Genomic DNA, 22,426 nt, shown 5'->3' on the forward strand with positions numbered 1-22,426 from the left:
TCTTACTGCTCTCCAAAATTGGGAAGCATGCCTTTCCTCTATCAACCAGCTTCTTACCAGCATGCACTTGGCTCTCAACCCCCAAAAAACTGAACTCCTTATCTCTAACAAACACCCTTCACCCCCAATTCCTCCCTCCTTCTCTTCCTCTACCTTCCCACCAACTCTTGAAGCCTGGGTGTTCTGATCAACAACCAGCTCACCTTTAAACCCTTTATTAAATCTATCCTCAGCGAATGCTACTTTAAGCTACAAACTATTAAAAAACTTAGACCCCTGCTATATTTCTCTGACTTCCGTACAATACTGCAGTCTATTATCTTTTCCAAAATAGACTACTGTAATGCTTTTCTGCTTGGCCTCCCTACTACCCACACCAAACCTTTACAACTCCTACAGAATGCTGCAGCACGTATCCTCACGAATTCTAAAAAGAAGGATCACATTACACCAACTCTGATTGAACTACATTGGCTACCAATACGGTCACGAATCCTATATAAAACTCTTACCCTCATTCACAAAAGTATTACAAAGGAACACTCCCACTGGATCAACCCTCCACTCCTTCCTCGCACCTCCACAAGGCCAACCCGCTCCACCCTCCAAGGATCTCTCCGCACGCCATCGATTAAATCTACCAGACTCATCTCCACAACAAACAGAGCTTTTTCCCTCGCTGGCCCCACCCTATGGAATTCCATGCCCCCCCAGACCTACACACTGAAACCTCTACACCCAAATTAAAAAAAAAAACCTTAAAACCTGGCTTTTCCTACAAACCTATCCGTCTATATCTACTCCCTCTGACTAATTGCTAAATACCTCTCTGCATAATGATGGATAACACTGAAGAACTGTCGAAGTCTCTCCCGACTTTCCAATTTCTCCGAATTTTTGGATGTTTGCTGTTTATATTTTATACCTTATGTAAATTTCTCTGTTAATTAGTGTCACCTTAGCTTATTCAATCTTCCCCCCTTCCCCCCCCCCCCCAAAGCTCGTTGTTTTACAATGAACGTGTATCCAAATCTTGTATATAGTCTCTCTTTTTATAAGTATTATTCCCCCTTTCCCAGTTGAGCTGCATCCTCGTTTATTCTTTAACTGTTTTCATGTTTTTCCTTGTTCTTTGTAAAGGCCATGCCTAAATGATACTCATGCTATCATAGTTTCAAGTTATATGTAAACCGATACGATGTGCAAACGGTTGTCGGTATATAAAATCTTAAAATAAAATATAAAATACCCACGTATATAGGCTTTAAAACAGTCCCATACCACAATCGGGATTGTACAGACTCTGCATTCATTTGAAAATAGTCTAAAATGATTTGGGAGATATCTTTAGTTTAGGGGATGTCATGTAGAGGGGAGTTGTTTAATCTCCAGAATCGGCGACTCTGCTCCTTCCCATGCATTCGGAGGTCAATAGAGATAGGCGCGTGGTCAGACCATGTAATGATGCCCACTTCAGCTTTCTGGAGTAGGTGATAAAGAGATTTGTCGACCATAAGATAATCAATTCTAGAATATGAGTCATGTACTTTAGAGTAGTAAGAGTAGGAGCGTGAATGAGGATGTGACCCTCCAGGCATCCACTAAATAAAACTCAGCCATAAAAGCTTTGAGTGCTCGTATGTGGGACTTGGCAGTAGAGGAGTGTCCTTTAGACGTGTCGATTGATGGGGAAAGTGTGACATTAAAGTTGCCTCCCACAATAAAAAAAAAACACTAAAATTTGGGAGCATCTCATGACTGTAGTTACATTAGCTTAAAGTTCACCCCCGAGTTTCATTTTTAATTGTAGGTTATCCAATTGGAGTTCTTCGCAAGCTGATTTATTTTTAGCTAGTTCAGCCTGACATTCGAGTCTCGTTTCCAGCTCATCTATTATGTGGCCCATCGTTGTCAGCAACTCATCTCCTCTCTCATCTCCTCCATGTGGGATAACATCTCCTGCCAATATGATTTTATGTTGGCTCTCAGACTCGCAAACCACTCCCTAAATTCAGTCCTTGTTGGGTGTTCCGAACTAGGCTGGTTCGGGGGATCCGAAATTATATCTGTCTAGTGCTCAGGGCAATCGAGTCGGCGCCTTCTTGAATATTGCCTGCACCCTCCTCCCGATCCTCAGTACTGTGTTTCCCCTCCTTACTGTATGAAAAACACTGAAGGTCCACATTTTTCTTCTTGGCAGTCATGTTCAGGTATTTAATTGTACTAGCAATGGTGACCTAGTGGGAACGGAGGTATATTTAGCACGGATTCAGACAGATTAGTAGGGGTGGCAGCGGGAGCTCGCAGGTTAGGCTTCCATCCTCATCCGTGACGTTGCTTCCCCCCCCCCCTCCCCCCAATATCTTAATTCTATTTTTTTTAACCTTCACAATTGCGGATATTCCTTCACTCCCATGCCTAGGGAACACTCCTAAATAGGTTTTCGGCTGAACAAGATGTCAAGTGGTTGGGTAATCTCTCATAGTTTTCTTTTTACCTTTTACATTGTAACTTTTGCTGTCTAGTTTCTGGGTTTCCCCCTTTTTCCTGTTGTTTGGAGATGTGTATCACAATGATATGCTTATTTCTGTTTGTTTTTCTTATGTAATGCTTCGATGCATATCCCTTTATTCTGGTACAAATTTATTCTTGTTTTATTTGTAAAATTCATTAAAAATAGAAAAAAAACCTTCATGAAATGTTTTCATAAGTGTCCTAAATTTTAAGTAGTTTCCAACTAGGCTTCAAACGGAAGTTTAGTCCAAAGTGATGGAGCCCATGGAGTACAATTGCTTATCTCTTCGTTTTTCTCCCCTTTCTGCAGTTACATAAACCAGAGGAATCGAGAGTGGAACATAGTAGAATCGGAGAAGGCTCTTGTGGTACGTGATTGCCACTTTGTCCTTTGACAATGCACTCATCTGCTTTTAAGGTGTTGAAATCTTTTTATATTCTAACCAGTAAAATGTTTTTGGGTTTTTTTTTTTTGTTTTAACTTTATAGTGGAGGCTGCTGGCCAACAAGATGGGTCTGGGTCAGAATTGGTGATAATATTGTAGGGGCTAGAAATAAGATACATTTTTGCAATGGAAGCTTTAGTTTTAACAGATTTTTCTTCTCTGTAGGCTGAAAGTCAAAGCATGAAGCACCAGCAGATGGATCCCTTTACCAGGCGGCAATGTAAACCTACCATGGTCTCCAATGTACGTACATCTACCAGAAACCTATAGCTAGCAGTTTAAGCATGATGGGATCCACTGCACATTCATTGATGTGCAACAAGGCCTGGGCTAATGTAGACTCATCTAGGTGGAAAACTGGAGTATGAAGATTATTAAAGGTATTTCCAAGTGACAGTGCAGTCTTTCCTTATGTCACCCTGAAGTAGTAATTGTACTGAGAGTAGTAGAGACCAAATGAAGTGGAACTTGGCCCACTGCAGCAGTCCTTTTAGATGATGAAATGAGTAGCACTGATCTGCATATATATTACTAGATCCGTTGCAGAAAAAAACTGTAGATGAACTGGAATGCAGTATTTGTTGAGCTGGTGGTTGTTCCCAGGGTCCAGATTTATTCCCCCTAGAATGAAAGTGGTGGTTTGCTTCAAAGTGGTGTGTATTCTGGAATTACATCTGTTCATCATTTCACAAGTATTGGTAATGGTCTCTAGCAGTAGTTCTCAACCTGTGTGTCACAAAGCACAGGCAGGTGTGTCGCCATCGTTTGCCGGCATAGTACCATGTTTCCCAGTCTCTTGCTGGCCCAGCTGCTCTTCCTGCCCCATCTTCTGCCCAGCAAGACTTGAAGAACTCTTCCACCTGGGTTTGAAAATGCTTACAACCCAGATGGAATGCGACAGCAGAATTAGTGGAAGCATTTGGGGGCAGTGGCAGTAGCAGCAGCATGGCCTCTCCTCCTTGCTGCCTGTGTAACTTAGAAGAGGAAGTGGTATGCAGTGGACCTGTGCGTGGGAAAGAGGAGAAGCCATATCACGGTTAGAAATAAGAGCAACATCAGCCCCAGTCCCAATTAATCAGCAGGAAGAGTAGTGTGGGCCAAGAGCAGAAAAAGGAGCAGCAGCATCCCCCGCAGCCATATAGGATTCTTCCTTTTTTGGGGGCTGGAGGAAGAGTCTGTTGCTGCTCTGTTTTCCTCTGGGGAGGGAGGTGGGAGAAAGGAAAGTGAGTAAGAGTGTGAGTGTATGTGTGATTAAGCATCTATGTGAGGGAGAGAGGAGAAAGTTTGCAAGCAAAATCCCCCTCCTCTCCTCCTCCTAATTCATGACAATCTCAGGGCGCTTGGAAATCAAAAGTTCCCAGGTGTGGATTACAGAAGACTTTTGTTTCTCAATGGACAAGCACAACAAACAAACCACACAAGATGATGATGCCTTCTGACGGCACCAAGTCGGGTCATTTTTTCCTCTCATAGCCTCTTGTTTTTTTTCCCTGTTATGGATGCCATTAAAGAATTGATTGATTTTGAATGGGACACTGGAGCAAATTTCAAAGGGAGTTGAACATTGGAAGGCCTGTACCTCCTGGATCCAGCGGTGAGGGAGTGTTTGTTTTCCAAAAGTGGATGAGCTGGTCTGTATTGTCTCTAAGTGGACTACTATCCCCGTGGAGGGAAGAGCGACCCTAGAGAATGTGCCTGAAAGGCAGATTGAAGCTATCCTTAAGCCTTTGAAGCAGTGATGATGAATTTACTGATAGCTTCTTGTTGTGCCCTAGTGGCATGATCTTGTCTGCTTCTCTCTCAGGAAGTTGATTCTAGAATGAGTTCCAGAGCGGTTATGGAACCCATTGATGCGGGCTGCAATTTGGTCCATACCTTGGCCAGAGGAGTGGCTTTGGTGATAGTGGCGAGGAGTCAACTATGGTTGCGACATTAGTCAGCAGACGCTGCCTCCAAGGCTAATCTTATAAAAATGCCCTTTAAAGGCTTGCTCTTGTTTGGAAGAGAGTTGGAGAAATTGGCCAGTAAGTGGGGTGAATCTCCGGGTCCCTCAGTTGCCAGAGGATAAAGAAGCATTTGCAGCGCCTCTCTGGGGTGAGTCGTCGTCTCTGGGGTTCCAAGCATTTTCTTCCCTACAGAGGGTCAATCTTTCAGAGGACTCGGCCTTTTGGTAGGTCTCAGTCCTTTCGTCCCAGACAGCCCAAGAGAGGAGCGGGCTCACGGGCAAATCTTTCCAAGCTTCCCAATGAAGGTTTGCAGACCCACCTTTGGGAACAAGAGATAGGGGGACATCTCTCTCTCTCTCTCTTTTATCAGAGGTGGGCCGAGATCACATCAGATCAGTGGGTCCTGGAGGAGATACAAAAAGGATATGCACTGGAATTTTGCAGTATTCCTCAGGACATGTTCATGGTGTCTCCTTGCCACTCCCCACAGAAGAAGCACACAGTGGAATCTATGCTTCTAAGGCTCCTCCGGTTGAGGGCTGTGGTTATGTCTCAAAGTAAGGGGCGCTATTCCATTAATTTTGTTGTGCCCAAGAAGGGCTCCTTTCGTCCCATCCTGGATCTCAAGTGTCAACCATTATTTGAAGATGACTCATTTTCACATGGAAACCTTATGCTCATTGATAATGGCCATGCAGTTGGGAATTTCTGACCTTCCTGGATCTGTCCGAGGCCTATCTTCATATTCCTATCCATTTGGCACACCAACTTTTTCTGCGTTTTGCGGTGCTGGGGCGCCATTATCAGTTTCGGGTGCTGCCTTTTGGTCTAGCCACCACTCCCAGAACGTTTTCCAAGGTCATGGTGGTTAGCAGCGGTGTTGAAAAGAAATGAGATCATGGTACACCCGTATTTGGATGACTGGCTGATTTGAGCCAAGTCTCAGGAAGAGAGTTGCCTGGTGACCTGCAGTGTGATCTCCTTGTTGCAGGAGCTCAGTTGGGTACATCCCACTGGTTCTGAGTCCATCTGTCTACATGCTAGGAACAGAGAAATTACTACTTACCTGAATTTTGTTTCCTTAGTATAGACAGATGGACTCAGCTTCCCGCCCTTGGCTGCTGAATGATTGTGTTGATGGTCCTCCTGCGGGGCTACGTGTTCCAGGGCATTACTGGTAAGTGTTCATCCAGTCCCTAGATTGGGGTACATACATTCATTGCCTGAGTTCAATGTTTCTTATTGGTTGAGTACAGTAATGATTGACTTAATGGTTGTCTGTTTTAATCAAGTTTTTTGTTAGTCTGTCCACAGTTGCTTTTGAAGGGAATACTGATAGGCTGATGTCACTGCAGGAGTATATATACTGTGAAGTCAGTTTGTTCCGTCTCCGTCTGCTGGCAGAAGTGACTAACCCACTGGTCCTGAATCCATCTGTCTATCCTAAGGAAAATGAAATTATTAGGTAAGTATAATTTCTCCTTTATGAGGCCCCAAATTAAGAGGCTTTGTCATATATACCAAATAGCCAAAAATTTGGGTCAGAAGGTAAAGGTAGCTTCTAGATAGACTCTATATAAGCCTGTATTTGAAACCAAAAGTCCTGGATTTTGGAATATTGCCAGAAACTATGAAAAGTCTCCTATCACTGTACCACATTTCTGACATTTCAGAGACATGCAAATTGTGGCTTGGAAAGCTCTCTCCTGAGATAAATATACCTGGCAGAGAAATTTAAATTTTCTTTTAATTCCACATGTTCTGTTCTATTAAACTTTTGAAAACAACATCTTAATTTTTGGCCGTTTATTCCATTTATCAAAACTTGAATCAGAAGGTCTCCTGTTTGTGCATTAAGCAAGGCCCTAGTAAACCTGGTATAGGAAGGTTTTTCTTTTCTTACTTCCAACTAGAATGTCACCCTATAACCCAATCTTATAAAACTCAGGATTGTTCTTCAATAGATCAAAAGCATAGTGCCTTACTTGTAAGTAGGCAAAGAAATCTTTGTGGTAATTGGTACTTGGATTGAAGTTCTTGAAAACTATGTAATACGTTGGGGTCTCCAGAGAATAGATGATGCATTTGTGTTAGACCTTTTAGCTTCCACATTCTAAAAACCTGATTCTCTATGCCAGATATAAACTGAGGATTATCCTGTATTGAAATATATGGGGAGACTATATCTTCTCGTAATAAAAACTGACAGAGAAACACCCAAGCTGCACGGCAGGAGGACAAAAGTATATAATCTTTAATGCTTTCCAGTGCTTCTCTCTCAGCAATTTGAATCGATGCATTTAGAGAGTAAGGCCTCAACCAGCCCTGCACCAAATCATAGGGAGAGAACCAAGATGTCTGAAATATCCAATCATGTAAGTTCCTTAACATACACACAAGATTATATAACTGAAAGTTAGGGCATTTCAATCCCCCCTGATCTGATGTTCTCATCATAAAACCCATTGGTAACCTCGCTTTCTTGCTTGAGCAAAAAAAATTCCTGAGCATCCTATTCATTTCCCTGATGTCTGTCTTTCTCAGCCAAATGGGGAGCATCTGCAGTACCATTTAGGGACTACCATCTTTTTAACTAAATTAATTTTTCTAAATGAGAGAGGGAGATCCTGCCAATTTTTTTTTTTACACCCCTCCCAATATTCTGTAAAAAGGGTTTAACATTTTTACATTTAACATCTGCCCTTCCCCTGCCCCACCTTGCCCCCTCGATTACCTCCTCTGATCCTTCACCCTCTGGAATTTATGCTAGAAACTACTTAGGACAAATTTCCCGTCAAAATTCAGATACTCTATGTTTATCAATTGTTCGCTGCCTATTTTGTTACATTACTCTCCAATTGTACTCTTCAACTTCTTCTTCTCTTCTAATGCCCATGCTTATGCTCCCTGTTTTTTGTAACTTTGCCTTCTATAGTGATGTTAATTGGTTTTCCCCCTAGTTCTATTGTAAATCGGTACGATAAGACTTGGTCTTGAGCATCGGTATATTAAAAAAAAATTAAATAAATAAACATTGGCATCATAAATTCTGCCTACATCAGCTGGAATTTTAATCCCCATATACCTCATTTCCCCTTCAACCCAGCATAAGGGGAAGTCTCTTACCCAAAGCCGCCTAAGCGTTTCCGAAATGTCGAACACCTCAGATTTATCTTGGTTAATTTTCAGTTTTGCAAATGAGCCAAAATCTTATTGATGTTGCAAAACTTTATGCAGAGACTCCTGAGGATTAGTAAGGAAGACAAGAACATCATCCGCAAAGGCCGCTTTTTTAAAAGTATGCCCATCCCTGCTAAAGCCCTGAACAGAGTCATCAGCCTCAATTTTCCTTAGGAAAGGCTCTGTAGTCAAAAATATATAGTAGCAGAGAAAAGGGACAATCCTGTCTCACTCCTCTCAAGACATGGAAATCCTCAGACTTATAACCAATGTCTATAATACTGGAAATCAGGGAGTTATAGAGAAAAATATATTTTAAGAAATCTTTATCTCAAATCTATGCAATGCGAAAAACATATATGACCAAGAGACCCTATCGAAGGCCTTTCAAAATAGAATCCTATCGCCACTGCCTTAATATTATTGGATTTGTAGATAGACATTGCCAAGTTTAACCTCACTATATGAGAGCATGCCACCCTACCCTTAACAAACCCCACTTGATTAGGAGAAATAACAGATGGTATAACCAGACATAGTCTATCAACTAAGATTTTAGTAAAAATCTTCAAATCACAGTTTAACAAGGATATAGGTCAATAGAAAGCATGGGAGAGTGGATCTTTCCCTGCTTTGGCTAAATACCCTAGTATATGCTCTTATTGAAATTGGGAGGAAAGCAATTTTCCCTAAGAGCTCCCAGAAAAAAATTCCCCCAGTGGACCCAACAAAAGTGAACTCAGAATCTTGTGGTAATCGTAGGAAAAAACATCAGGCTCTGGAGCTTTGCAGGATTTGCTATTTTTAATGACTTGGAGAATTTCAGGTAATTGAACAGGTCTATTCAGGAACGCCAACTGTTGGCTAGAAAAAGAAGAAATTAGCAAGCCCTGAAAAAATTGATCTTCCTTTACCACCATCAGATCTATCCTTCGAACACAAAAGTTCATAAAAGCCCTTCAAGACTGCACAAATGTCTGAGCTTTTAATTACTGTGATCCTTTTAGGAGACTTAAGCTTTTCAATAAATGATCATCTTCTCCATACCTGTACTGTACTGTTAGCTAAAAATTTCCTTGCCCTATTACCAAACAAAAAAAATGTTTTTTGTAACATACCTTGTGCTCTCTGATGCAGTACAGTATTTAGACTTTCAAAAACATTTCTGTATTCCTCATTACAAATTTTGGATCCTGTCTTTAGCAACCTTTCCTTTACCAATTTCATCTTCTGTTTTAGTTGTAATATTAATTTATTGAATCTCTTATTACTAGCTATCAGAAGTGATATAATTTCTCCCTGTATACCATACTGGGTTCCCAGAACAGGGCTGTAAATTATTAGATTCAAACTCCTTCCATTTCTTAATTAGGAAAGATTGAAAATCTGTGTCACCTCTTGAATAACTTGGGAATTTCCATAGGCGCTCCCTAGGCTCTGCATCACCCACTATAAAATCATCCCATATTAAGAAATGGTCTGATATAACCGGAAAGCCTATTTCAGCCTTTGATATATTTGAAAAGAGGTTTTAGGATACCAAAATGTAATCAATCCTAGATAAGGAGCCGTGTGCCCTAGAGACATGTGTAAAATCCTTAACCTCTGGTTTAGGGAGTGCCAGGCATCCCATTATCTGTAGTTCATTACATAAAAATGTAATCCCCTTGCCTTTCATCTTTCTAACACATTTACCCCCCCCCCCCCCCCCCCCCGGAGATTTGTCTAAAACTGGATCACTCACAATTACAGTCTCCAGCCAAAACCAAAGTACTGTGAGTGTTGACCAAGAGAATGTTCACTAAATTAATAAAGAAGCTATTATTATTCATTAGGTGCATACAAATTGCAGATAGCAAATTCTCTTCCATTCAGTTTTGCAACAAGAATTATAGATCTTCCTGCTGGATCCTGAATTATCTTCTGCTCTTGCACATGTACGTTCTTATTAATCAATATTGTTACCCCAGCCTTCTTACTGTTGCTGAGAAATACCCGATTGGACCCATTCTCTTAAGTTTAGCGTTTTTTGTATATATGAGGTGTGCTTCTTGGATGCATGCTTTTGAAACTCGACTTTTAATTAAAACATGTACATCCTTTTTCCTCTTGATAGATGACCCCAGTCCATTTACATTCCATGAGATAAGTCGAATAGCTTTACTCACCACGAGTAATTATAAAGAGCTAACAAAAGGAAATCATATTAATTGACCCGAGACACCCAGCCTTGCCCTGTGTCAAGTCAAATGCCTGAGGTATGCCTCCACACTTCCTAAATAACTGAGAATCTATCTTCATACCATCCACCCTCTATATTAGAAAAATTCCCTCTAATTTTCCCCTTCCTGTCTTCTCCACCCCCTTCCCCTTCCCCTTCCTCACCCTAATCCTATCCGACCTTAAGTGCTCCCTTTTGGAAAGCCTGAGGTACGCTTGAAACGTGGATGGGTGCCATCACCCACTATGGTATCTATTATATTTGGCTTTCTCTGATTGTGAATCAGTTGAACAGAAATCATTCTAGCTATAGCAAAGAACAGTAAATATAAACTTCCCCTTTGAATAGATCCTTGCAGCAGTTCTGATTAGTCCATGTTCTTGCTTCATTTTTTTTTTTGTTTTGGCTTTCTTCTCATTTTTAAACATTTTAAGTAGTTTAGACATTTTAAGCAGAGGGGGAATCTATCCCAGTCCCAAGCCCACTGATTGAGGCATCTTGGCATGCCCTTCCAAAAAGAAGCTCCAGATCTTGATCAATGAATTGTGTAAAAGGTTTTCGACCACCCCCCCCCCCCCCCCCCCCCCAACCACTTCAACCCTGTATAAGGTTGTCTCTAGCATGGCCCTATGAAAAGTCTTCCACTCCAGTATTGTGTTGGGTTCAGACGCATACCCAACCTGAGCCACTTGGAGACACTTGAAAGTTGTTTGCCGGATCTGTGCAACAAGTTAAACACTGATCCAGAAAAAAACCCTCCCAGATGGTTCCTTCTGTTAACTCTGAGGGATATTTATATAAGACCAAAACATATAGAAGTTCAGTGTTAGCATTAAGAGCTATGTTGAACTAATTATCTCGACCCCCTTCTCTTTGCAGCATAGCTCCAGACCGAGATAGCTATTATTCAGATAGCCGAAGTTGTTCCGAACAGAAAAGATTCCAACGTCATAGTAAAGTCAGGAATGCACTTTGGGCCCCCCCCCCCCTTTTTTTTTTTTTTTAACAAAAACCAGAAGCTGTAGACTAAAGTCCGGAGGATGTGTGTCATTGGCAAAGCTGTCCTCCAGTAGGGCTCCACGGAAGATAAAACAAAACTTGTTATACCATCATGTGTATCAGACCCCATCATATTCTGGTGTCCTTGTTTTTTTTGTTTTTGTTTAACAGTAGTTGAGATATGTGGTAAACTATAGACATCCTCAGACACCATTTTGCAATGCACTTCTTAACCCTGTGTATATATATGAAAATTGACACGGATTGGAAAGACCCCATTATCACATTAAAGACAAAAAGTGGGCTTACCCTGCCTGTAGAGCAATCGAGCACTATTCTCAAGAGTCTGGTAAAGCTCAAAAACCTCCCTTTCTGATGAAATCCCGTGAGGCAAGAACTTTCAGTCCAATTATTTGCAAACAAACTAAGATGAAGGTATCATTTCCTGTACATACTCAGATCATTCCAGACCAATAGGTTGTGCATCCTTACCAGCAGATAGAGCAGAGAACAAAAACTTTGGACACTGCTACATAAGAGAGAGTGCCACCTGCAGTCCCTTAGTATCTCTCTGACTCCAGCAGATGGTAGAGATGCAAACCTGCAGTCTAGGGTTTAGTAAAATAAATAAATAAAATAAGTGTAGTTAGTTTAGATTAGCTGAGCTGAGATTTTGCTCCCTGAGGTGTTATGCACCGTTGCGGGCTATCCCTCCAGTGGAGCCGGGTGTCCGGAGGTTAGATACCCCTGACTGTGTTTCGCCTGCACTCTGCTGGAGGGCCTGATGACTAGAGGCTTCTGGCCTCCGAAGCTGTTACCGGTTTCCTCTGGTCCTGCTGAGGTTGGCTAAAGTTTTTATTAAAAAAAAAAGTGATTTCATCAGAACCTAAGAAGTTCCTCAGGTAGGCCTCTGGACTCAGTCAGTGCCCAGCCAGGACAGTGGGTACTGCGGCCCGAGGAGGAGACCGGTCAGTGCCTGGGGTGTGATGATCGGCAGCCCGGGGCTTCGGGCGGGTGCGACATCAGACGTGATCGCTTTCTGAAGGGAGGGGGCGCTCTCTGCTCTTTCAGGGCACGCGCTGGTTCTTTCTCACATCCCGCAGTGTGAGTGACACTTTTGGGGCAGGCAGCTGCGGACCCCAGAGCCTTAGTCCGCAGGCGCTTTGGTCCATCGGCGGGTGGCCGAGTGTGGCTCCTTTTCGGCGGGTGCCATTTTCGTTGGAGCTCTCCCGCGGTTCGCTGGATGGCATCGAAATCCAAGATGTCTGCCTCCCGCGCGTGTAGGATTCGCACTCCCTCTGTGTTAATTGTGGGTCAGGAGAGGAGGGCCACTCAGGCCAGGCCCTCCTGCCTCTGCCTCCCTCCCCAGTCCCACCTGACTGGTTTGCGTGCCTCTGGATGACGCTGTACAGCCCAAGCCCCCCCGTAGGGGGTGGGGGAACAGCCTGTGGATTTCTCACCTGCTTCTTCATCAGGCCTTTTTGGCCAATCAAAGATCTGGAATTAAAAGGGCAACTGGACTTGTCCAGTGGGGGATCCAAGCGTTGTTCTCAGGATCCCCTGCAGCCCCTTGGGCTCTGTCAGGCGCGAGGTGACCCGGCCTCCAGCGGGGACGCTATGGGGGCGCTGCAAGGTGGCCCCCCAGGCACGCAGGGGATGGACCCTGGATCTGATCCCTCCTTAGACCTGGGAGATCCTTAGACCTGGGAGATCCCGACATGGATGACCCAGCCTTGGATGAATTCCCAATCCCAGAGGGAGATGACCCTTGAGTTGTTCAGCTGTTCAAGTTGGAGGAGCTGTGCCCATTGATTTCCCCAAGTTTTAGAAGAGTTGGGGGCTAAGGTCTCCCAGGAAGAGTCGGATAGTGAGGGGGTCAATCCAGTGCTCGATGGTCTGCGAGGACAGACAACCGCCTTTCCCCTGCCCAAGAAGATCAGGAATTTGGTGACAAGGGAGTGGGACTCTCCTGATTCTGGCTTGAAAGTGGGCTGACAAGGTAATTTTACAGAGGGTAATGCCTTTTTAGCTAAACTCTCTTATATCACATAACCATATCACATCACAGAGAGATCACACATACAAAGATTATAATCAATCATTTATTAGAAATCACAAGGTATTCACCTATCTAGACATTTAAAATCTAAACTCACACATTCATCCATCAATCACACACAAATCATGTTAAAACCATCTGAATGCACAAATAGTATTAAATAATCCCAAATTTCAATAAATTACCTACATACAATTTTGTCAATATAACAATATCAAATATATAAGACTATTGCTTTATTCAAGGTGTTCATATCGATTATATTCCCATATTCTCATTTGTCTGTCCAACAAAGGATCTCCTTTCAGTGAGGCTTCCTCAGGGACTAATATCACACGTGGCAAATCATCTCTCTTAAGACTTTTATTCTTATTCTTACACTGAAAAACCCAAAAACAAATTTTTACCTCCAATAACCGATCAACATTTTTCATCAGTACTCTGTAAAATCAAGTCTTACCTCTCATAAATCATCAGTCTTCACCACATTTCATCATGCCATCAATATGACCCAAGTTTATTCACTGCTGTGAACACACCTTCTTAAAACTGCTTTTAACCACTACTTTTCTTCATCTACAATGAACAACAAAACCGTTATCTACAAACTCCACTCTATTATTATATCCCCATTTTATTCTCCCCCATATAACGTCATTTACTCACAGCTCTTAGTGGTGCAAGATACTACAAACCAAAGCCGCCACTTATTCCAATCTTTAAATTCTTCATAATTCAAACGACTAAATACGGGAACCTTGTATATTCCAGTATAACTCCAACTCCTTCTACATCCATCCTGCTGTGATTTTCAGGCTGCCTCATTTTTTCCAGCAGTACACCAGTTGTTGTGCTTGTTGCACAAGTTGTATGCTGTTGGTATAATATAAGAATGACTCAGCCTGTAGCTTGCTAATCACCCATATGTGAAGACTATCATCCTGCTTGTCCTGGGATGAAGCAAAATTGCTTACCTTGTAATAGGTGTTATCCCAGGACAGGAGGATGTCCTCACAGAACCCACCCATCTCCCCGCAGAGTTGGGTCCGATATGTTTTATTTTATTTTTTTAGCTCACGCATATTGCTACAAACGAGACTGAAGGGAGACCCCTGTGGCTGAGAATATAATGGCATGCTCAGTAGGCCCACAGTGCCAGCCAAAAGTTTTTCTAGAAACTCTTGACAGAAGTTTTCCGTACCAGGGCTCTATCTGATGTCACCTATATGTGAGGACTACATCCTGCTGTCCTGGGATAACACCTATTACAAGGTAAGCAATTTTGCTTTCCTCGTAGCCATCACCTCTGCTAAAAGGGTCAGTGAGTTACAAGCCCTTGTTGCATACTCACCTGACATTAGGCTCCTCCGTGACCGAATGGTCCTCCGTACTCACCCTAAATTTCTTCCTAATGTGGACACAGTTTCTCCCCTTAGTCTATAGTCTGCCCACTTTTTTCCCAAGGCCTCACTCTCATCAGGTCGAGAGGTTTTTGCACACCTTGGACTGTAAGATTGCACTTGCATTCTATCTAAACCGCACTGCATAGGAAATCCACCCAACTCTCTGCTTCTTTGACAAAGACAAGCTGCAGGTTCCAGTGGGCAAACAAACTCTCTCCAACTGGCTTAACTGACTGTATCGAATTCTGCTATGAGGAAGCAGGCCTTCCTCTCCAGGGGTGAGTGCAGGCACAGTTTGTAAGGGCCATGGCAACATCGGTAGCATATTATCGTTCAGTACCAATTACCGACATTGGCGACATGGAGCTCTCTTCACACATTCACAGTCCTCTATTGCTTAGATAAGGAAATCCGTCAAGACTCTGCCTTTGGCCAATCTGTCTTGAAAAACTTTGTTCCAGTATAATCCCCAACTCCTTCCACAGCCACCTGCTATGATTTCAGGCTGCCTCATTATTGCCAATAGCACCCCAATTAATGTGCCTGCTGCACGAGTTGTCTGCTATTGGCCTGTTGTAATATGTCAGCCTGTAGCTTGCTAATCACCCATATGTGAGGAATACCATCCTGCTTATCCTGGGAGAAAGAGTTGCTTACCTGTAACAGGTGTTCTCCCAGGACAGCAGGATGTAGTCCTCACGAAACCCACCCGCCACCCCGCGGAATTGGGTCCACTTACGTTTAATATTTTATATTTTCGCTTGTGCTTTTTGCTACAAATGAGACTGAAGGGAGATCCCTGTGGACACAGGGATCATGGCATGCTGGGCATGCTAAGTGTGCTCAGTGTGTCAGTCAAAGTTTCTAGAAACTTTTACAGAAGTGTTCCGTAATAGGGCTCCGCCTGATGACATCACCCATATGTGAGGACTACATCCTGCTGTCCTGGGAGAACACCTGTTACAGGTAAGCAACTCTGCTGTCTCAGCGATCCCAGCTCCCGTGTTATCTTCCTCTGTGCCGGGTTCTCAGGTGGAATTGGCCGTGGGGGATCATCCGCTTTCGGTGTCTTCTCATTCTAGGTCCGGATCCTTGTCATCTCTCTCAGCTCTGAGGGAGGACTGGACTGAGTTTTGGGAGGAGTCAAGAAAGCACCGCCATCGATAATCTTCCCATGGCTCCAAGCTCAGGAAGGCACGGCATCGACCGAGCAGCCCCTGCCTGAGGAGGCATTGCTCTCCATCGAGGCCGAGGGTCCAAGGCAATCCCCAATGTGCACCAATCCCACTTTGGGTCTCCAGGGATCTGGTTTCACCTTCTCCTCCTCAAGCTTTCTTGTCTTTGTCAGCATTCGAGGAGGTGTTGGAGCCAAGCCCTACAAGGCATTGAGTCGCTGGTCCCATCAGGGCTGCCACCGGAACCTGCTCCATCGGTGCTTGCATCTTTGCTAGAGCGCCTGGATTTACGACTTGGCATACTGCCATCAGAGTCTTTCCTGGTACCCCAGGCGCCGTCGATGCATCAGGGGATACAGGAGACTATTCCGGTGGCTGATTCCTCTGATGAGGAAAGACTGGTCGATGGCCACGCTCCCGCGGAAGGACCCCCCCCCCCCCGATCGGTGGTGATCCTCAAGTCCTTCGGGTTCGGTGCCTTTGGGCCACCCAATTCTTTTGGTGCCGGTGCACCCCTCAGTGCCAGCTCCCATGCCCTTGGGGCTTCCGGTGCCTTTGGGGTCTCTGCCTCGGGGAGACATGGGGGCTCCCCTCTGGTATGCCTGGGCGCTCCGAGTGAGGAAGATGCCCCCTATGACCTTTGGGGAGGACAAGATATCCCCATCCTCTTCATAGGGCTCTGAGGATTTGCTCTCTAAGCCATCTCCTCTGGAGGAAAGGCATAAATCTCCACTGGAAGACTTGACATTCGCCGGCTTTGTACGTACTATGGTGGAATCGGTGCCATTCCAGCTCTTGTCTGAGCAGGACTCCAGACATAAAATTTTGGAGGTCCTCCAATTTGTGGATGCCCCCAAGGAGGTGGTAGCAGTGCTGGTGCACGACATATGTAAGGATCTGTTCACCTGGCTGTGGAAGCACACTATTTCGGTTCCCCCAGTTAACTGAAAGACTGGGGGTTTATTTGGTGCAACCCACCACGGGGTTCGAGCGCCGACAACTTCTGCATTAGTCGTGGTGGTGGATCTGCCCTAAAAAAGGCGCAAAGGACTTGTACCCATGCTTCCACTCCTCCAGGTTGCAATCACAGGGCCCTAGATGCTCTAGAAAGGAAAGTCTTTCTGGGGTCCATGCTAGGCAGCCCTGATTGCATGTTAGCTGTATATGAGCCAATACTCCAGAAACCTCTGGAAAAAGGTTCAATATATGGTGGGAACACCTGCTGCAACAACTTCAGGAGGACTTCCTGAAAGTGATTCAGCAAGGTTTGGAGTGTGACAAACATGACGTTCGGTCCACTTATGTTTTTGAAATGGTGATGAGGGTGGCTGCTGCAGGCATAGGAGTTCAGCGAATGGCCTGACTTCGGGCCTTGGATCTCCTGCCAGAAGTGCAGGAGTATAATTAAACTCTGGAATTTGTTGCCAGGGGATGTGGTTAGTGCAGTTAATGTAGCTTTGTTTAAAAAAGGATTGGATAAGTTCTTGGAGGAGAAGTCCATTATCTGCTATTAATTAAGTTGACTTAGAAAATAGCCACTGCTATTATTAGCAAAGGTAACATGGAATAGACTTAGTTTTTGGGAACTTGCCAGGTTCTTATGGCCTGCATTGGCCATTGTTGGAGACTGGATGCTGGGCTTGATATGGACCCTTGGTCTGAATCAGTATGTCATGTTCTTATGTCCCACGTGGTTCCATCCCTAAGGCTGGACTTCATTGGGGGGCCACATTCAACACGGGTCGCGCCAGAGCATTTTTGCCCCGGGACCAGGCACTGACCTGGTGTTCCTGGCAGGGGAGATCTTTGAGTTGCCAGGCCTCTGCCCAGGAGATGCTTCCTCTGCTGGGCTACATGGTGGTGACAGTCCTTTAACGCCCTTTGCTCAGCTGCACATGCGTATGGCACAGTGGACTCTGTGATCCAGGATCTTCGGGTGTGCATCACGGTAGCCCTGCCACTTTGAGAGTCCTTATTGTTGTGGGAGACCCAGTCCAACTTGGAGGTTGGATTATCCTTTAGGTTTCTCCTCCTCAAGTCATCCTCACTACAGATGCCTCCCACCTGGGTTGGGGAGCCCATATTGTGGATCTCTGCACCCAGGGTCACTGGTCCCAGGAGAGCGATGTCAGATAAACGTCCTGGAGCTCCATGCGATCCAGTATGCTTTATGGGCATTCCGGGACTGCCTAACAAAGTGGGTTTTGGTTCAGATAGACAACCAGGTGTTAATGTGGTACCTAAACAAGCAGGGAGGCATGGGGTTGTTCCTCCTCTGTCAAGAGGCAGTCCAGATCTGGTCCTGGGCTCTGTCCCAGGGCATCCTGCTTTGTGCCATGTACCTGCTGGGAACCGAGAATGTGGCGGCAGATGTTCTGAGTCGTTCATTCTGCCCCCACGAATGGTCCCTAAAGCAGGAGTTTGTGGATCGGATCTTCCACCTCTATGAGATCCCTAATCTGGATCTCTTTGCTTCCCCTTGCAACAGGAAGGATTTGGGCTCAGACCTCCTGTACATGTAACCTCTGCATCCGCTGGTGACACAGACTCTCCTGAAGCTCCAACAGGACCTGGAGAACCATGATCCTAATTGCGCCCTATTGGCCGAGGCAGATCTGGTTCCCACATCTACAGGACCTTTCCTTCCAGGCGCTGATCAGTCTGGGGACCTCTCCAGACCTGATCACTCAAGATCAGGGCAGGCTACACCATCCCAACCTCCGAGCCTTACTTCTCACGGCATGGATGTTGAAAGGATGACTGTGCAGACCCTGGACCTCTCGGAAGAGGTGTCTCAAGTCCTGGTAGAAGTGGAAGAGGTTCTCGGTTTGGTGTAAAGGACATGGTTAGGATCTGTACTCCTGTTCCACCTCAAAGCTTCTGGACTACTTGATGCACCTCTCCGAGGCTGGTTTGAAAACCACCTCCATGAGTGTCCATCTCAGTGCACCAAGGGGTGAATGGCTCACTCATCTCAATGCAGCCTCTCGTGGGGTGTGTCATTCAAGGCCTACTTCAACTCAAGCCTCCAATCCTTCCCCTGGCGGTATCCTGGGACCTCAGTGTGGTCTTAGCCCACCTCATGAGGGTCCCTTTTGAGCCCCTGCAGTCTTGTGACCTAAGGTATCTGTCCTGGAAGGTCATCTTCCTGGTTGCGGTCACCTCGGTGCACAGGGTCAGGGACTTCGGCTTTGGTGTTGTACCCACCTTATATGAAATACTTTAATAAGTTGGTTCTGCGCACGCATCCTAAGTTCCTGCCAAAGGTGGTGACAGAATTCCATCTCAATTAGTCTATTGTCCTGCCCACCTTTTTTCCAAAGCTGCATTCGCATCAGGGTGTGCGGGCCCTGCGCACTCTGGATTGCAAGAGTGCCCTTGCCCTTTTACCTAGAGCGTACGGCGGTCTATAGACAGTCCATACAACTCTTTGTCTCTTTTGACAAAACAGATTGGGAGTTGCAGTATCTAAGCAGACCTTATCGAACTGGCTAGCAGATTGTATTTCCTTCTGCTACGTGCAAGCGGGGCTGCAGCTTGGCAGGCATGTGAATGCTCATTCTGTAAGAGCCATGGCAGCTTCAGTAGCCCACTTGCGTGCGGTGCCAGTGGCTGAGAATGTGCAGGGCTGCAACCTGGATTTTCTGCCACACTTTTGCTTCACGTTACTGTCTGGACAAGGATGGCTGACAAGACAGCAATTTCAGACATTCGCTCCTTCGCAATCTTTTTCAGCTTTGAAACCCAACTCTCCCTGCCTCGGGCCCTTTCTTCAGGTTCAGGCTTGTCTCCCAGTGTTGTAGCAGCACAGGTTGTTCTGCACATTGGCACCAGTTAAGTGCAGGCTGTCTTATGGTTGGGAGCAGCCTGTAGCTACATATTCAGCCATTTGTGAGGACTACCATCCTGCTTGTCCTAGGAGAAAGAAGAGTTGCTTACCTGTAACAGGTGTTCTCTTAGGATAGCAGGATATTAGTCTTCACAAAACCCACCCGCCACCCCGCAGGGTTGGGTTTCCTATGTTTGTTTTATTTTTCTTGAATTCTATATTATAAGATTGAAGGGGACTCTGCGTGGATAGTGGCATGCTCAGTGTGCCAGCCAAAGTTTCTAGAAACTTTGACAGACGTTTTCTGTGCCAGGCTCCATCCTGTGATGTCACTCCATGTGTGAGGACTAACATCCTGCTTGTCCTAGGAGAACACCTGTTACAGGTAAACAACTCTGCTATACTTTGTTCTCTTTATTCTGGATTAGGTGAGGGTTTGTCTTTGTTCTACATGTGTGACTGAGATGAGGTATTCTTCTATTGTGTAGGTTCTGTGTAGGGATCTATATCAGCCCGGCTTGTTCTATTTTCGTATTAAGGGGGGGTTTATTGTATTTTACTGTTTTAGTAACTATTTTGTTACTATTTTAGTGCTGGCAGTTAGTGCTCTTCTAGTATGGGAGGTTTACTATATTGTAATTGTATTTTGTTTGTTCATGGCTTTCTGAAGGCCAAGCCCCCACTCAAATTGTTACAATAGGTCTAATACTGTATAATTAAGTGGTTTTCTTTTTTTAATTTTTTGCAGGTTTTCTGCTCATTACTTTGAGCAGGAATTTCCTGACCCATAGGCATGTTACAACTGCTTGTACAAAAATTATGTAGTTTCTGTTCAGAGAGAATACTCTCATTTTTACCTTGTCATTCTTAAGAATAAAAGTAATACTTGGGCTTTTTTTTTTTTTTAGATCACCTGTAGATTGTAGTAAATAGTGCATCACACTATTGTTTGTCAAGTGCATCATGACGGGAAAAAGGTTGAGAACCACTGGTCTATAGTAGTGTAGGTTTTCATACCTGTAAAATAAGAGCAACAGAAATTAATGCATTGTAAAAGCCAGGATAATCTCTGTAGAGCTCTGAGAATGTCAAAATAAGTAATAGAGTAATTCAAACAAAATATTACTTTCTCCTTGTAACAGATGCACATTGTGGCAAAATATTAATGCCAGCTTGAGTGATGCAGATAAGGGTGAATATTTGATTTGTCTAGAAATCCACTTCAAATCTTATAAAATTTTGTTCTCTGTGTATTGTGAAAAGTTACATATGAATAAATGTGCATTTATCACTAAATTAGATGGGGATGAAATCTAGATGTAAGCCTGACAGTTTTTTTTTTTGTTTTGTTTTTTTTTAATGAGAGAAGATGGGCTTCTGCAGGTTAATGAGTAAGAAACGGGTCCAGTCTTAGTGTTAAGTGAGCCAATCAGTTACCCAGGCTGCCCTAGTACCACCAGCATTGCTCATTGGGTGAAGCCTGCCCCCAAACCACCACCAGCTTTACACCCTGCAGGCAGGTGGAGTGGCGCTTAATAGCGCATCAGCTTCCTCTCCTGTACGGGACCAGTCTCATGGAGTGAGCTGTGAAATCACCCAATCTCTCTGCTCGTACCATGAGACTGGCCCGACGCAGTTGAGGAAGTTGACACGTTATTAAGCGCCAATTCTCCTGCCAACCGATGGTGGGTCCAAAGAAGAGCTGGAAATATGGTCACTGGTAAGGAGGATAAGATTAAGGAGAGGAAGACCTTCATTTTTATTTGACTATTTTATTTTTTAACATTGGGGTGGTGGGGGCAGGGAGATGTTGAATGTACTTGATGTGGTGAGGAGAGCGGGAGACCTACATGGAGTTGTGGTGGTGGGAACAGGGAGAAAGGAATCTATATGAGTTAGGGAATAGTTGGGGGTGGGGGGGGGGATAGGAAAGAGGTGATCTACATGGTTTGGTGGTAGGGGAGGATGCAGAGAAAGGGAGACTTGTAGTATATGGGGTGGTGGGTAGCAGGGAGAGAGATAGTACATGAGCTTGAGGATACAGAGAGAGGTAGCCCTATATAGGAGTGGTGGGGCGATCAGGAAGAGACTGTATATGGAGTGGGGTAGTATGGAATGGGTGGTAGGAGGAGAGTTAGAGGACTTGGAATGGGGACATGAGGTAGGAGAGGGAGAAAGAGGATGGATGGAGGCTGCCTGAAGGAGGGTGGGGTGCCATTGGTAAACTGTTTTCTCATTGTCACTTGCAGTCTAGGGATCCTGCTGTTCAAGCTGCAATCATTGCACAGCTGAATGCGAAATACGGCTCTGGTGTAACACAGGAAACTCCAAAGGAGAAAAGCGTGGTAAGAGTGTAACAATATATTTGAAGTGCCAGGAATGGCTGAGAGTTGGTAGCTGCCTGCTACTTCTCCAGCGTCTAAGTACATTGCAGTAGTCCGTTGTAAGTCGTTTTCACTTTCAAGGTGGAACAATAGGGTTTGGGGCCTTATAACCTCTCTATCAGCCTTCTCTGCAGTCCTCCAAGGAATGAAAGAACAGGCATAAAAAAAATGAGCCCCCTCCCCCCCTTTTTTGTGTTGTTTTATTAGCCCTCATAATGACCCACTCCTTTAAAATCATTGCCATACTTCTTCCTTTTGTAAGCATTTTCA

The 22,426-nt window shown here is 44.5% G+C and overlaps 1 protein-coding gene across 1 annotated transcript in view; it reads left to right on the forward strand.

The window, feature by feature from the left end:
• Positions 1-22,426, forward strand: part of RTF1 (RTF1 homolog, Paf1/RNA polymerase II complex component) — a 209,203-nt gene that overhangs the window by 179,442 nt on the left and 7,335 nt on the right. Inside the window, exons 14-16 of the mRNA XM_029598616.1 lie at positions 2,825-2,882; positions 3,126-3,203; positions 22,022-22,117. Of these exons, the coding sequence (XP_029454476.1) occupies positions 2,825-2,882; positions 3,126-3,203; positions 22,022-22,117 (232 nt within the window). The remainder of the gene's footprint in view (positions 1-2,824; positions 2,883-3,125; positions 3,204-22,021; positions 22,118-22,426) is intronic.

This window comes from Rhinatrema bivittatum, chromosome 4, assembly GCF_901001135.1.
Source record: "Rhinatrema bivittatum chromosome 4, aRhiBiv1.1, whole genome shotgun sequence".
Classification (NCBI taxonomy): domain Eukaryota; kingdom Metazoa; phylum Chordata; class Amphibia; order Gymnophiona; family Rhinatrematidae; genus Rhinatrema; species Rhinatrema bivittatum.